General features: G+C 45.0%; 1 protein-coding gene across 22 annotated transcripts in view; it reads left to right on the plus strand.

Annotated features, from left to right (window-relative positions):
* LOC119180746 (acetyl-CoA acetyltransferase A, mitochondrial-like) overlaps positions 1–17,479 on the plus strand; it is a 227,300-nt gene that overhangs the window by 33,430 nt on the left and 176,391 nt on the right. For 19 of the 22 annotated variants that reach the window (XR_012888678.1, XR_012888683.1, XR_012888679.1 and 16 more), the window contains exons 1-2: positions 10,065–10,142; positions 15,327–15,396. Coding sequence is in view for 5 of the 22 variants with exons in the window: in XM_075882992.1 (XP_075739107.1) it covers positions 15,364–15,396 (33 nt within the window). In the remaining 17 variants the exon portion in view is untranslated. Of the gene's footprint in view, positions 1–5,822; positions 5,846–10,064; positions 10,143–14,857; positions 15,117–15,326; positions 15,397–17,479 lie in introns of those variants that run through there. The other 3 variants (XR_012888688.1, XR_012888689.1, XR_012888681.1) reach the window with 3 other exon arrangements.

A 17,479-nucleotide genomic window follows, 5' to 3' on the forward strand; every position in this document is an offset into this window, starting at 1 on the left:
TCTACCATTTTATCAAGATGGTATCGATTTTTTGTGCCCATTTCCACGCCCGTCTTAACAACAGTCGGTGAGTGATAGTATGCGTTGACCATCTGACTCATTATGCAGAAACTGCGGCCATACCATTCTTCACAGCGGCGCGTGTGGCTATGTTTTGCTTAGATTCATCATTCTTCAGCATGGCCTTCCCACAGTGATCATTAGCAATCGTGGTCGCCATTTCGTTGTAGACGCCGTCGAAGAAATGGTTCGTCTGGGCGATTCACAGTTCCACCCTTCATCCCCCTATCACCCTCAGACCATTGGGCTAGTAGAACGTATAAACAAAACTCTAACATGTTGGCCATGTACGTAACATCTGACCACAAGACCTGGAACGACGTTCTCCCTTTCATAATCTATGCGTATAATACGTCCAAACATGAGACAACCTATTACATTCCTCTTTACCCCCTATACGAACGTTCACCGTTGAGCTGCATCGATACTATTTTACAATTTATTGGACTTCCATAGTGGCTACTCTGTCTCTAAGACATCCTGCTTAGCCCAAAAAGCCCGGTGCATTGCCAGTCTTTGTACTGTGGCTTCGAAACACCGACCGGAGGAAAGCTATGACAGCCGCCATCAGTCTGTCACCTACTGCAAAGGAGACATTGTATGGTTGTGGACGCCACAACGTAAACAGCGCCTATGCGAGAAGTTTAGTAAAGTGGTCCAGTACATTGGCCCATTCGTCATTGTAGATCGCTTAAGCGCTTTGACATACGTGGTAGCACGGCCGTAATCAGCCGGCCGTCGGTCAAACCGGACGCAGCTGGCACATGTCGCTTGCCTTAAACGTGTTCACCCTAAACATTCAGAGTGATTGATATTCGCCCATCGGGCTTCATCTGGGAGCCGGGAAATGGAACAGGTATAAGCCTAGAAAGGATAGAAGGAGGAAGACGTGAACCGGTGCAGCCCACCGACGCCATTATTACCCGACATCGACTTTGCCCTGTCAATGAACACACTTAGACCTTGAGCGTAACTATAGCATGAAAAGATGCGAGATGGCGGTACTCGGAGTGTTTACTAGTTGGACAGATGGACAGACATGCATACAGACGGACATGCGGACAGGAGGATGGGCAGAAAGACAGACGACAAACCGACAGGCGGACGGACGGGCGGACCAATGAACAGGCGGATGGCCACAGGCACATACAGACAGAGAGATGAACGGATAGACATACGGACAGACAGAGGAACAGACGGACATATATACATGCGTACATGCAGACAGACAGAAAGACAGACAGGCAGGTGAAGGAACGGATAGAAAGAGAAACAGACAGAAAAACGGGCCGATGGACGGACGGATCGGCAGACAGACAGACGGATTGACGGACGAACGGTCGGGTAGAGAGGCAGACAGACAGACAGACGCGGCCAGCGGATGCTTCATGGTTTGTCGATACAACCTTGCGAAGCTTCGTCGTACTCACCATTATTCACTCCATGAATATGCTGTGATTTTTCATTCAACCTTTTAACCTAGTGCTAGTGGGACTGCCTGCCATGGTGCCTGCTGACAAGCTGTACTTCACGCAGTGGGCTTGGCAGGCAGATGACGTGGTACTGTAGGTTAAGGAGCCTAGGCAGTCCCTCACGGCCATTAGATTGTCCCTGTAACGCTCTGCGGAGCCCATGACCTCCTTCTTCAGGTAAATGAACTGACAATGTCACCCCCGAAGACGGAGGCGCTGCTATTGTTCACCACAGAGCTGCAGCGTGGAGGGCCATCTGAGGGCTTGTGCAAGGTGACCGGCCAATGATGTGGAGCAAAGCAGTGGCGTACTTGGGGCTAAGAATCGGCCAACACATCACCTGAATACCAGTAGTCAAACTCACCACAATCAAGGACACCAGGGCCGAGAATACCGTGAGCAAGCTGCTGAGCAGGAGGCAAGAGTGCATTTCACGGCTCGCTCTTCGACAGCGCGAGGTAGCTTCAATGACCATGCAATACTTACGCACTACCCGTGAAGCAGTTGGCGCCATACCAAAAGGAGCAGATGAAGTGGGAACACCGCAAGGCAGCTGGCCGCTTCACAGGACTCCCACGCCAATCGGCCGTGTCGGCCTAATTGGCGGAGGAAAAACGTGTCCTTGGTAGCTCCTTATGCTGCGATAGACGCTGAACCATGTAGGCTGTCTTCACAGGGTCCCGGGGGCCCTGCCTTTCTTCGAAGAAACTGAGCCTACCACCCTGACGGATGACACAGATCTGCGTTGTATGTGAACTAGTGTCCAAGGCTCCCTGTCCTTTGCAGCCACCTGCACCACACAACTAACCTCTGACTGCACATTTACGGTCGGAAAATCTGAGTGATAGGCGGACACTGGTGTGCAAGCTCCACCAGTCAGCCATGGGGAAACTCCATCACATATTTCGGGGGCATCTCCTGGTGTTCATGGATGAGTCTCTTCGGGACAGCCCCACTTGGCCTCGGCTGCCTGTGTTATACCGTCAACTGGGAATACCAACTGGTGCCGTCTTTCCTTCCACCCCAGCTGCACTGCGGCTGAATTGGCTGCCTCCACTTCGCAGTCGACTACCTCCCTGCTACGTCACCTCAGCTGTCCGTGATGACTCTCTGCGACTCTCAGACACTCCTACATACGCTCCAGTTCTTCACGCAGTGGTTCTCGCAAGGCTAGTGAATCCGCCGTGCTGGTTGGATTACCGGAACGGCGTCGCCGCGGAGTGCCATGTGGTAATGGCGCTTGACACATCCCGTGCCACTGAAAAGGTGCCAAAAATCCCTCGCTACGCCTTCCGCTGTGCTTTTTTCACGCTGTGCACTGGGCGTGAACCAAGTTGAAGGCATTCACATGCTTGCAGTCCCAAGATTGCTTGACCTTTACGTACGACGAAAAATTGAAGGACTGCGGTGTGTCCGCTCAGTGTCACATAGGCTGTTATGGTGCCGCAGTGTTTGATTTAATTGCCACCGTACGAGCGTAGAACTGAGCAGTTGGACTTTAACAGTAGTTTTGGCTGCGTCTTGGTGACGAAACTCAAGAGAATGATGTTTGATTGCGAGCCAGTATCGACTTTAAAGCTCACTCATACGTGAGCAACGTTCGCGCGAACAAGCCAGTCGTGGACGCTGACCTTGCTTCTCAAGGATACATTCAGCCCATCAAAGCATTCTTCATCGCCAGTGAGCTCGTTGACTTGACTCCCTACTTTGCAACAAATTGCGAAGTGGTTCTTCTGCTGGCACTTGTAAGAAGCCCGCCCGAACGCAGGACACTTTCTTGGCGCGTGTGTTCGCGCGCATCTGGGACATATGTAGTCTGGTGGCTTCCTTGTCTCGCTTCTTGGTGTTGCCTTCCTGGCGCTGGGAAGTTCCGAATTGGATCCACATGATGGTCCCGTAGCCACGTTTCTTGCTGGGCTGCTGTTGCTTCTGCTGCCTTGCAAATCTGTTCCGCTTTCTGTAGCTTGAAATTTGTGCTCCTTAGCAGCTTCTCTCATAGTTTCTCGTTTTGTATTCCAAAAACAATCTGATCGCGGACCAGGAGTCACGCAAGTTTTCAAAGTTACACAGACGAGCTTGTGTCTTCCCGTCTCGCACGAAGTGCTCAAAAGGTCCCCCTGGCTCTTGAATTCGTTTTCCGAACAAGTAGCGTTCATATGTCTCATTGCTCTGGCTCTCACAGTACTCGTCAAACTTTTTGACTACCGTAGCGTAATCGGTGTTGCTTTCGCCTTCCCAATAAACGAAGGTATCAAATACCTCTATGGCTTCTTCACCTGCAGTTTTCAGCAGCAACGCAGTCTTCGTCTGCTCTGGTCGTGGTTGTCCGGAAGGTTCTGTAGCCGTCAAGAAGAGCTCAAATTTCTGCCTGAACATTGGCCAGTTCTTGCCTTTGTCTCCTGTGAAGCGTACTGCATCCGGTGGTCGAAGAAATTGCATCCCGACTGCTCAGCGCGCCGTGGGCGCGTACGTGTGCGGCGATGGGTGCGCGGCACTTCTGGCACCATGTATCGATGACATAATACGCCTGGTAGCCGGTGGGGAAAAGAAAGAAGTTTATTAAACGTCAGCTGGTTATATGCGCTGAATGCATACGTATCAAGTAAATCTCTACACAGTTCATGCGCACATCTTGCGCCACGTGTACGATACACGTGCGATGACGCATTTGCGAAACTGCGTCATTTGCTGACATCTCCATCGATGCTCCGTCACTTTGACCCAGATGTACCTACCTAAATCCACACCGACGCTAGTAAAGTCGGCCTTGGCGTTACTCTTGCTCAACGCAAGTCTGGCTTCGACGAGTACGAGGTCGAATAAATAAATAATTATATAAATAGACAAATAAATAAATAACTAGGTAAATAAATAAATAAATATGCCATATTTGGTATTACGTGATGCCAATGGATGACGAAGGTCTGTGACTGGTGCAAACATGATAATGATGCGTGTTATGTTATAACATGACTACATGTCAGTCAAGGCGCGAAAACACTTCGATGTGACCGTGCGTGCGTGCGCACCGGCGTTCGTTTTGTGCCGTCACGCCGGCGTTGCCACGCTAGGCGCTGGTCCTCCTATATACTCGCAGACACGCGCTGAGCGGCGTTGCTTTGCCGTATGCGCGTTTCAGGACGTCTGGCATCCCTCCATCTCGAAAAGAGGCAGACGCAGTGCTGCCTATATGACGCATCGGCGTAAAATGCAGCATATTGCATTTCGCGCCGGTTGCTGTCAGGCCGCGCCGACTGACTCAGGCAGCGCTCGTCACGCCTGGTGTAGATTATAGAGAGCTCGCGTTTTGCTAATGTAGCGTCTGTTTGCCCAGCGTGCACGGGCGTCAACGTTACGTTGGAGTATATTGGGCTCATCATGATGCACTCGAGGCGGTTTCGCTAGCTCCACATAAACCAAATTTGGTGTTACGTGACGTCAATGGATGGCGAAAGTATATGATTAGTACCAACGTTATAATAATAAGACGCGTGTCATGTAAGAACATGACTACATACCCCGCTCATAGCGTTCTTGCAGCCGTTTTGCTAGCCCCACATATACTAAATATGACATCTGGTGACATGAATAGATGATGAAGGTAAACGACACATTCTAAATTAATAATAATGACACAAAAGTCATGTACGGCATTTTTTACCGGCACCTCGTAACGGTGTGGTGATTTGAAAGTGACATATCAACCTTCCTCTTTCGCGTTTCACATATCAATAATTCCCGCTGTACCTGGGATCTGCCAGTTTTTTTTTTCAGAGTTTCATAAATACTACCTAGAGGGGAATCTGGCACTAGTGTCCATGCCGACTCTTTCAGGGGCACCTCTACTCCCTTGCGAATTACGGGAAGTACAGGTTTAAAATCTGCTTCGAATGAATTACCTTCTTGAGAGTCACGTCGCTTGTTTGCCGATTGTAAAACAAAGTGTTGTGTAAAAAATCCAATAAGAAATTGCTTCTTTGATAATTCGTGAGCTTTATTGCAAAAAAGCTTTCGTCACCATGACGTAGAAGTGAAACCTGGACAAGTTTAATCCCCAGGGTATCCACTCCACTGCCATTGCATTTCACATTTGGCATCAAGAAATAATAAGTTATTTTTTGCAACTTTTTTAAAGAAACAGGCTTGCTTTTTTCTCGAAAATATGCATCATTTATATATGTAAATAACAGTACAGTATCAAGTGAGAAACAATGAACGTATTGCCTGCTGCGATGTCAGGTGCGCCTGTTCAAATGGCCTGCCCTCAACGTACCCCTTGTTTTGTTGTAGATTCGAGACAGAGGAGCGTGAGGGTGAGTTGTTTTTATCTTTACCGTTGTTTTGCGGTTGATTTAAACCATTTTTGGCAAGATGTGATTACGACAAAACGCAAACTCGATGCAATATCCTGCACTGTCATGGGACGCTACATGTGTGCGCAAGCGGTAAAAGAACGACAATTTGCTTAAATTCTCAAATATGGCGGTCAAAGCTCCAACGTCACAGACAATCTCACAGTTTTGGAAAACAAAGGCACTGGTGCAGTGCTTTGTACAACACCCAACTACTCACGCAACGCAAACAACAAACTGAAGCTGTAGAAAGAAATACAGAGACAGTCCGATAGCTAACGCAATCCAATCCGAAGCCTGCACTTCCCATAATTCTTATAGCACAAACAATGATTACAGTGGAGGATTCATCCCTAGGTATTAGTATATATGAAGCTACGTGCTTCTTATTATCTTTTCTTTCACCTCCCTATTCCTACAGGCACTGAGCCGTGCCCCTGGGACTGGTGGTAGAAAAGAGCATTCTTTCCATTTTTTCCTATTTCATAAACCTCTCTCTCCCTCTGTTAAGTGCGGACAGCACGACTCAACGTGGACAGAGTAAATACCCCCCCCCCCCCCCCACACACACAACGCCAAATTTCAAGTATAAATGCGGTTGCCACGCAGCTTCACTAGCTCCTCCTCTGACGTCATGCCAGATGACGCGGCTTGGCCACAGCAATACGGCGACAATACGGCCAATGCATTTTCCCATACAAGGTAGCTTTAAGTGTGATTTTATAAATTATGTGCCACTGCAAGCGGGTATGTGCCAAGCAGCGCGCGAAATAGCATAGCCTGTGAAGAAATGAATAGAAAAAGGAGATGGCAAGAAACTTAACAAGACAGCTGTACGTTTGGCAACACTGCGCCTGGAGAAAAGGTAAACGGAAATGAAAAGGTGAAGCATACGGAGTAGTGCAAAAAAGAAAAAGAAATCATCAATCAGTGCAATAGAATACTATAGCATATATTAGTGCAGTGACAGGGTGAGATAAAAAAGCGAGTCAGCAGGAGTGATATCAATAAAATTATGAATTATTTCATAATACTGCCAACTCTTGGTGGAGTCGTTGCAGAGGGGGTTAAAGTCAAGAACGACGCATAGAACTTTTTAGAGAAAACAGTGGTGTAAAATGAAGGCAATACAGACGAATTATTTATATAACACAACCTCTAAAGCAAGAAAGGCGCAAAAAGAATAGTGAGCTATACCAAAAACAGACTACCATTCAAGCTAAAATAAAAGTCGTAAGGCAAGTTGTCATGCATAAGAAAGAAACTTCACATAGTCAAATGATAAGTAATGAGCCACACAATTCTACCCTGTTGGTTTCAAAGGTGGGTCCATCTAGGGCATACAACTCAACGATCGTTCGCGGAGAAACAGAATATTTAATAACATTATTAGCTGGTAAAACGAAAGAAATAGTATGCGCGTGAGGACGAAGAAAATGTGGATAACAGAGCACAATATAAGCTTGGATAGTATGTTTTTGTGTGTGGCTGTATGCGTGAGGTGGGTCCAAGCAGTGCATAGCCGTGTGTATTACAGCATTAGAAAAGGCTACTCATGTGACACCCAGTTATTCGAATTCACGACTGACCTTCACTTTAATATGAACGCTAACGAACAAACTGATTGCCTCTTCCTTGATTTCGCCAAGGCATTCGATACTGTCCCTCATTGTCGTTTAATCTCTATATTGGCCGCACTCCGTATTGATTCATTAATCCTGTCTTGGCTACGAAGCTTCCTGTCTTCACGTCAGCAGCTTACGGTGATCAACGACATTTCATCTAACCTTTGCGACGTCACATCCGGTGTTCCCCAAGGCAGTGTAATAGGTCCGTTACTTTTTCTAATATACATTAATGATTTGCCCGATAACCTTTCATCCACAGTTAGGCTGTTCGCTGACGATTGCGCCATATACCGCAACATTAAATGTTTTAATGATCATTCCGCTCTCCAAAATGACCTTGACCTAACCTTCCGGTGGTGCGAAACTTGGCAGATGTCCCTTAACGCCTCTAAATGCAAGTTAATCTCGTTCACTCGAAAGCATAACAATTCAGCATTTCACTATAAGATTAATAATGCTGTTGTGTCAGCTACACCATCTTACAAATATTTAGGCGTTTACCTTATATCGGATCTATCCTGGACTACGCATATAGCAGCTGTTTCATCGAAAGCATCTCAATCTCTCGGATATCTCCGCAGAAACTTGCGCAACGCTCCTTCTAACGTACGCGCATTATCATATATTACTTATGTTCGCCCACAGCTAGAGTATGCATCATCCACATGGTCACCATATCAAGATTACTTGGTACGTATGTTGGAAGCCGTCCAGAATAGGGCAGCGAGATTCATCTCCGGAAACTACGACTATCATTCAAGTATTACCCTAATAAAACAAGACCTTGCATTTCAGTCACTAGAAATACGCCGCAACATTGCTCTTTTATGTCTGTTTCATAGGTACATTTATAGTAACGAAATTCACTGTTTGCCACTTTATTCTCCTGCGCGCACTTCCCAGCGCATTCACAATGCCCGTAGTTTTATGCGCATTCATGGTCACACGCAGGCATTTAACTTATCATCACTGCCTCGAGCCATTGCATATTGGAACGGTCTTCCCGATCATGTTGTATCCATTTGTAACCGTGAAATCTTTCGTGACAACCTGAATTCGTTGCACTCTAGCATTGTATAACGCTGTTGCACCTTGATTTTTGATTTTTGTAATCTTTTATATATGTATATATTTTTTCGTCTGGTTTTCTCCTTTATTGTTATTTTGTTTGTATACTGATGCCCCCCTTACTCAATGCCCTTCAGTGGGCCTGTAAGGTATTTTGAATAAATAAAAATATCTGTGGGGTAAAAAGAAAAGAGGAGATGAGAAGCGGTGTGAGAGTGAGGATAAACCTAGGAGGGAAAAGGTTTAACCATGACATGTATCTTTTTATATTGTACTTTAGCACGTGGGATGGGAAGAGGAAGTGAGGGTGAAAAGAATTGATCTTAGGGTGAGATAGAGGGAGAGGAGGTGGAAAAAAAGGAGTTGGGAAGGTATACCAAGACACATCCATATACTGCGTTGCATATCAAGTGGTGGGGAAGAAAAGTGTGTGTGAAATGAAGTGGTGTAAATGATCGGAGCAGAGAAGGATAAAGAGAGGGCAATATAGAAAGAGATAAATAAAGGCGAGACAAGTAAAAAAAGCAGCACTCATGTCGGAAGACCAAAAAAAAAGAAAATGTAAAAGGGAGAAACAAAAGCAAAAAGGAAAGTGACGAAGACTCAATGCTGCGTTCACAAAGTGGCTGCACTCATTTGCCGCCTCCACAGCTCACTCAAATATGTCAGGCGTGATACCTTTAGTTTGTCCAAGTGTGAAGCTCCGTAGGGGATATCTCATTCCCTCCTTCGATTGTATATAATCTGTATGTTGCCACCTCTAGTTCATGAGTTTCTCGCTAGATAGCATTGTGTGTATATGACCTTGGAAATAATATCCCTAGATGGCGTTAGCATTCTACGTATAATTGACAATTTAGGAGGATATATGGTGCTGTTGCTAAAAGTAATTCAGACCATATCCACGGAGTGAATGATGATGAGGGAGACGAAGCGTCTGTCCGTCCCTCTGATGCCTGCTCTATTGTGATAGGAGGGGATGGGCAGACGGACGGACGGACGTACAAACGGACAGACAGACGGACGATTCGTCCCACCCATTATCATTCTCTCCATCGATATGCTTGGAACGTTTTTGCCATCCGACTGATTAAGCACCGCCATTTTTCGCGCATGCACAATGGACAATCCCAGTGTTTCGTTCAAGTTGGTAACCTACGTATGTTGTGTGAAATGATAAACGCTTTGTTGCTAGCTAGTGCCGTTGTATCCCGTTTCCTCACGTCCACTTCGTCTACACTTTACTACGTAAGTTCTGAGCCAAAGCGCCTACATGTTTACGTTTCTGCAAAGAAACAAAAGGCTCGTTCTTGCTTTATCTGTCGATCTAATCAGCACATATCCGATTTCCTAGAACTCACGGAAGTCCTCCCGATCAACGCTTCACCCTAATAAACAAAGAGACAAGATAAATTCGTATGTATTGTCTCCCTGATAGCGAGTTGCGTTGCAGTGATAAAACTATCTCACGTTCAATAGAAGACGGGTGCGTCATCCCTATGAAAATCGTACTCATTACGGCCGTCTACTCTAGAGCCCATAGTCGCAACTCAACACTCCGGGTAAGTTTTGTGATTCTCTCTTCTGCTATCCCAGTAAGGCAGTTATCAGCTGTAGCCTATCGACGAAGTCTTGTCATATAGCGTAGTGCATGAGTATAGTGTAAGGCGTATGCTGGGGACCAGTGGTCAGTCATTACATTGATTGTGAGCTTGCATGGTCGCCGCTGCAGATGATGAGGTTCGAAAAGATAAGTGCTCTCGGTGGTCGTCTCGCGCTAACGCTGTCACGACAGTTGCTAGAATACTCCCTTCACCGTGAATTTCAGTGAAGGAAAATTCCCATAAATGTTACGTAACAGTATGTGGCAATGAACGACCTTTCATTCTTCAAAATTTGGTACATTTCTATTTGTTGAACCTAATGTACTAGGGAATTGCAAATTAAAGATCAATAGAAAAGAATAAAAATGCGTCCCATACTTCTCGAAATACATCGTAAGAAGCAAAAATTACCCAAGCCTTTTTCATTTCGGCCTGACATCTAATTCTGCGAACAATTTTTTCAGAAGTTTGCATAACCAATTTATGAATCCTGAGAAGGGATTGAAACATTTTTCCGTGGAGGTGTGTTCGTATGTATTAAGGGAATTTCCGAGGCTATTTTCTACGTGAAGGATATCTTTGCGGTTTGAAAACGCTTTTGGCGTCTATATACGTATCTATCTATCTATATATCTAGCCGAGTACGTCTGGGTGCAGTTGTTATCACCCGCTTAACTTGGGGTAAACCAAAATAAAGGCAAGTAATATAGTTTGACTTATAAAACTCGCTTGTCATGACATGAATAATGTCACAATCCCATCGCCTATGTTGTCAAACACTTCCCGCCTGACAGTGGCACATAACCGCAGGCGAGTATGTTCCACAGGTGATGGACACTTCATATCTGCCCAGTAGCACGCAGAAGTGCAATTTTCACGCGTGAGTCGTTAAGAAAAAGCTGACATAGGCTGCATTGAGCCACTGAATGTAAAGAAAAAAACTTCAGGGTCTAAGCAGGAATCGAACACCAGCATTCTGCGTGGCAAAGAAGTATTTTACCGCTGTCAGGCCTGGTTCTGCAACTGCTTTTCAACTTGGACCGTAATGTTTGTGAAGCGTCAATCTGGTATGCCATGGTGACTATACAAATTTAGAAACATTATATATGTAATACGATACAACAGTGACGTCGGGTTAAGTTCAACAGTATTAAGGACAAGGCACTGAAGGTGCCTTGTCCTTAACAATGTATATCAAATGATATACATCGTTACATGTATATCAAATTGTGACAATGTATATCAAATAAACAACGGTAGGAACAGCCATTGATAATTTTAATTCTAGAGCATTAAGAAAAATCACAACGAGTGGAGGAAGCTGTATGTTTTAAGATAAATGTTGTCTGATAAAAGCCGCCGACTAGTATAAAGGATGGATAGATAAATGATAAGACACATATGGACGGACAGGTAGACGTTTGCAATGGCGGATGCATGCGCGCTGCATGGATTGTAGGATGCGAGAAGGGACGAGTAGGAGGATTTACTCGTATGCACGAACGCACAGAGAAGCACGCGTATGCACGGATTCACGGATGGTATGACGAAAGGATGGGCGGACAGGCGTGCGTACGCGCGGATGCATGGATGATAGGACGCAAATACGTATGGACAGGTGGGCGTATTCATGCACGGGTGCAAAGACAGGCGCACATATGCACGGATTCACGGCCGGTATGACGAAAGGACGGACGGACAGGCGTGCGTACGCGCGGATGCATGGATGATAGGACGCAAATACGTATGGACAGGTGGGCGTATTCATGCACGGGTGCAAAGACAGGCGCACATATGCACGGATTCACGGCCGGTATGACGAAAGGACGGACGGACAGGCGTGCGTACGCGCGGATGCATGGATGATAGGACGCAAATACGTATGGACAGGTGGGCGTATTCATGCACGGGTGCAAAGACAGGCGCACATATGCACGGATTCACGGCCGGTATGACGAAAGGACGGACGGACAGGCGTGCGTACGCGCGGATGCATGGATGATAGGACGCAAATACGTATGGACAGGTGGGCGTATTCATGCACGGGTGCAAAGACAGGCGCACATATGCACGGATTCACGGACGGTATGACGAAAGGATGGACGGACAGGCATGCGTACGCGCGGATGCATGGATAATAGAGAGTTTTAGTACTGCGGAATGGCGCTACGTACGCATCACGCAAGCGCCTTGCGTTACGTGGCGTCGTTCGCCACTAATCGGCTTTTAGTACGCCGTTGTACCCGCGTACGTAACGAGCGAGAAGCGTGCTGCGCCATCTGGTAGATCAAAATAGAAGCACGTGTTGTTGACAGCCAATGTGAGCCAATCCAAGTGTTACAGGCAGATTATGGCCATATTTTAAGCCACAGAGCCGGTCGGTGCTTGCCTTCGATGCCGCCATTTTGCAAAACGAAGTCTCGCGCTGTCGCGAACTTGTTCGAGAGCGGCGCGATCAGCTCATACGTGCGCACGCACGCATCTCATGCGTGCGTACGTAACGGCTGCGTACGTAACGCGATACGTGCGCGTTGCGGTCTGCGCATGCGCACTACGCAGAACGTGGCGTCCTTACGTACGCAACGCCGCCACGTACGCAGCGTACGCAGTACTAAAACTCTCTAATAGGACGTAAGGACGAACGGGCAGATTGATGTATGCACGGATGGACGGACAGGCGCAAGTATGCATCGATGAAAGGACGGTAGGATGCACGGATGCGAGGGTGGTAGGACGTAAGGACGCATGATTGCATGGACGAACAGACGGACAGATGAATCGACGCAAGGATGAATGAACGGACGGGTATAAGCATGAACGGAGGGAGAGGCGAATGGTACTGGTGACCATGTATTGTGTTTCCGTAAAGATAATTAAACAAAGAGTCTTGGAACTGTTTTCAAGCAGGCCGTAATGTTCATGAAACGTGAATTGTGTTTTCAGCACTGGGTATCTAACGTTACAGCAGCACATACACTTTTTTGTCACACAGCAGTCACGTCGGGTTAATGACACTTGTAGTCAAGCACTATCCACTACAGCTCACTCATCTAGCAGTGTCTGGGGCCGCCATCCTCACAGTCAAGGCGCTACATATGAGTTTACCGCTTATGGTGTTGCTAATACCCATGTTGTTGTTGGCATCGTTACGCTACATTAAACATGTTTATATTTAACATACGTCTGTAAGTGCGGTTGTAAATCTATTTAGCGTCGTTTCGTAATGTTTTGCTCAATAAAAAACTACAACACAGTCACCTTGTCTCGACATGCTTCGCATAATATTCGTTCCCAAGCTACGCGGGATCTGCCAAATATTATTTGTTACTAATCATTTCATAATTTCAGAATCGGCATATGCACAATGCTTAGGCATTTGTAGGTTTTTTATTACAAATTGTCTGTCCTATTTTTGTTCTCAAAGCATTCCTGATAGAAACATTTGTAATGCTCGAAGATATGGTCACATTCTTGGAAGCACGTTATGTCGATTTCGCGGCCCTCGTTTGCCTCTATAAATAATGTATTCTTTGCTAATCCGAGTGTTTCGCTCCGCTCCCTTCTCTTTCATCCAAAGATGTCTAGTGTAACATGTTAAATATTTGCGCATATTTTTATCTCTACCATTAAAATTTAGGATTCAGAATGAATAACCCGGTCAATCTTTCACCTCGGGAGACGTGGCGTATACTTTTGGAAACTGTGGTCGTATCTCGAAAATACGTCTCTAGTTGTGGCTAAACTGCACTGAGGCTGTGAAATGGGAATTTAGCAAACAGCTGTGAGGCGTATCGATAGGGGGACCAGAGTCGTTCTTAATGTATGATGAAACCACTGTTTTCTCTACGAAGAGTCGTTCAGGCTCATGATGTTTCCTGAAGGAAGGCAGAAAGGCAGCCGACTGTATCACATATGTGTCCGAAGACGCGTAGTCTATCGGACGTATATTAAACTCTGCGTTAGCAGGGGCCGGTAGGTTGGTAAGTAATAATTATACTTGTGGTTTTACGTCCTAAAACCTTATGTATATAAAAGACGCCAAAATATTTTTTATTTGCGAAAACTGCAGATCCCCCGGAGAGAATATTACAGGGGCTGGAGTTCATTCATACATGAGTGTACAGAAGTAATGCGAACAGCAAATCATGTGCTCTGTAATGAATAGACATTTACACGTATAAACAAAATCATGCTCTAATTTTGAACAGAGTAAGCAATTACATCAAGCATACCACAGCAACAGCAAAATAACAATAAAATAACACTTATCAGAGTGACATGCGCCCGTGCCAAACACCTTCCTCCAGAAGTTCAGAGAATAATTCTAGCGTAGGCTGAGTAACAATAAATTGTTCTAAGGCATTCAAGTCTCTTACGGCTCATGAAAAAAAGAGAGAGAAGCGAAGTGCATTGTTACTAGGACGAAATTCTTCTAACGTGAACCTTTGTTTGTGTCACGTTTGTCTGGCAAAGCTGTATGTAAGAAATGACCTGGGGTTGATCCTAAAACTATTTTGTAACAACAAAAACAGGAATTTCAATCTGTGCACTTTCGCTCGGTTAGACAAAGTAGCGAGGCCAGCCAGCCGAAGAAACTCTGTTGGGGAATCACTACGCCTGTAACAATTCAACATATAGCGGACAGCTTTCCTTTGTATCCGCTCAAGCGGAGCGATGATGTGTTTAGTGTGCGGAAACCACGCACTTCTGGCATATTTTATTGTCGGTCGGATGAGACTGGTGTAGGCGATATAACGTGTTTTAAAAGTAGGTACGGCAAGCGATCGTTTGAGAAAGAACACTTTTTTACTTTTTGTTCGGAAATTTGAGGCACAGGTGCATTCTAGCTTAGGTCACTGCTTATCGTGAGAACCAAATATTTTTTAATGTGAAATGTTTCGTAGTGGGGTACCGTCGATACTGTAAGGAAATGTAAGTACTGATTCAGTGTTTGCAATGTTTTTGTAGACCATTTCGACGAGTCGACAGTTTTCGATGAGTCAACAGATTCGCACGAACTCCTGAAAAATTAGGACCTCATAGCTTTTCTGTCTGCGTGAGACGTGCCTCACCGATACACATGCTTTATTGATGCACTGCCTTTTGTTTTCATTTACATGGACGCATTTTCATTGTTTACAGGCTACACGGTTCCGTCGTGTGAAACCAGCTGTGTGACATGGAGAAGAAAGATATTTCTCTTTCTCTGAACGTGAGTATAGCAACACTAGTGCCCTTTCGCGTTTGCCTTCAAGTTGGTCAGGTGTGAAAGAACAAACTTTATTCACGTTTTAATTAAATGCTAATGATTTCTTAGCATACCCCAAGCACTTTTAGAATCTATCTATCTATCTATCTATCTATCTATCTATCTATCTATCTATCTATCTATCTATCTATCTATCTATCTATCTATCTATCTATCTATCTATCTATCTATCTATCTATCTATCTATCTATCTATCTATCTATCTATCTATCTATCTATCTATCTATCTATCTATCTATCTATCTATCTATCTATCTATCTATCTATCTATCTATCTATCTATCTATCTATCTATCTATCTATCTATCTATCTATCTATCTATCTATCTATCTATCTATCTATCTATCTATCTATCTATCTATCTATCTATCTATCTATCTATCTATCTATCTATCTATCTATGAAGCCGCCTACGTCGGAGTGCTTTCATAATCACCCCATAACCTTGGTGTACACCAAAATTATTATGGGAGGGCAAGACGGTTTGTCGAAAACGACTTGCTTGTCATGATATAAACAGTGTCGCAATCTTATCACGGACCTCATCAAACCCTTTCAATATCTATACCCGGAGGTGGGTATGTTTCTTCGGTATGCGAATACGGGTCCCAGTAAGTAAGTGAACAAACCTTAATGGGTCCTAAGGAACTACAGAGTCATAGTTGCGAGCCGGGCCTACGAGCCGTGCCCATGACCTTTGTTTGGACAACCCTTAGTCGTTTATGGAGACCACTGCTTCTGAGGGCTTCCTCCCAAAGCTCTTGGTTTTTGAAAGAGGCACTTTTAACGCCGAACATTGCCAAAGCATGTGAGATAACGAACAATACTCTTCATAGCACTCAGGGTAGTCAAGATAGATGTCCGCAGCAAAGCGACCGAACCTTCTTCTCGACGGGAAAGATCTCGTTTGTACCATTCTCAGGGTGAAAGATTGAGGCCTAGTCAGCTTTAGGTGCGGGAGGGAGAATATTTTGTGCCCAAGCTGATATTCTTTCACTATATTGTGAAAAGAGAGTGGAAGGTCGGATTTATGTTCCTAACCAGGGTTTATGTTTCTAACTAAGACTTATGTTCCCAACCGTTCTTTGTGTTTCAATTACTTCAGTGAGGGCGTTGTGCACCCCTAGTTTGAGGAGCTTCTCTGTGCTAATGGTCACAAAAATGCCCAGAATGCATTGGATGTTTTTTCTTATGAACACATCGATTGCGGCTTCCTCTGAGTGGGACCTTTTTAGCGCCGATGCAACGTAGTTTATGTGATAACAAGTCATAAGAAGGCATGACACTGCCCTACACAGTAAAAATTTTTACACCTAGAAGGGTGTAAATGAGCTTGTCCCGTAGACGACACCCTAAGGATGTTAATTCAGCACCTTCCAAAAAGGGTGCTTTTTCATGCACCTTAGAATAGGGTGTACATGTAAAAAAACTGTAGGGTGTTACAAAAACACCCTTAAGGAAGGGTGCCTTCGATGTCCATCACCTTTTAGCACCCTCTGAGGAGGGTGCGAGAAGGGTGCACAAGGGTGTTGAGTGCCCATGGCAGGGGTGCCAGTATTCTTTTAGACTGCACTAATAGATATCTGCATGCACTGATTACACTCTACTTGAAGAAAGTGGTCCTGATTATCAATGGTGCGCCACCTGTCGAGCTCCATTCATTGCGTCTGGGCAAAAATATAAACGCATACTATCGTGTATGAACTTGTGCTGGATCTATATATACTTCACAGTATATGCATAATGCGCGTTACAGAAAATGAAGCCTTGCTGCCCTTGCATATTGCGTTTATTTATTAGGCAAATAAAACATAAACTTTTCTTCTGCCTCACAACTTTTTCACCAGATATTCGTTCACGTATACGTACACTACACATGCAACACCTCAAATGTTTGTTATATTTATTCAGTTTCACTTCATTGACAATTCTTTGCAACATACAATTACACTGGTTTCAGTTTAGTATACTGCTTCAAGTACATAGAGACTACAAATGAAATATACTCTAACATATCCCTATAAT

Source organism: Rhipicephalus microplus, unplaced genomic scaffold (genome assembly GCF_043290135.1).
Source record: "Rhipicephalus microplus isolate Deutch F79 unplaced genomic scaffold, USDA_Rmic scaffold_14, whole genome shotgun sequence".
Lineage (NCBI taxonomy): Eukaryota > Metazoa > Arthropoda > Arachnida > Ixodida > Ixodidae > Rhipicephalus > Rhipicephalus microplus.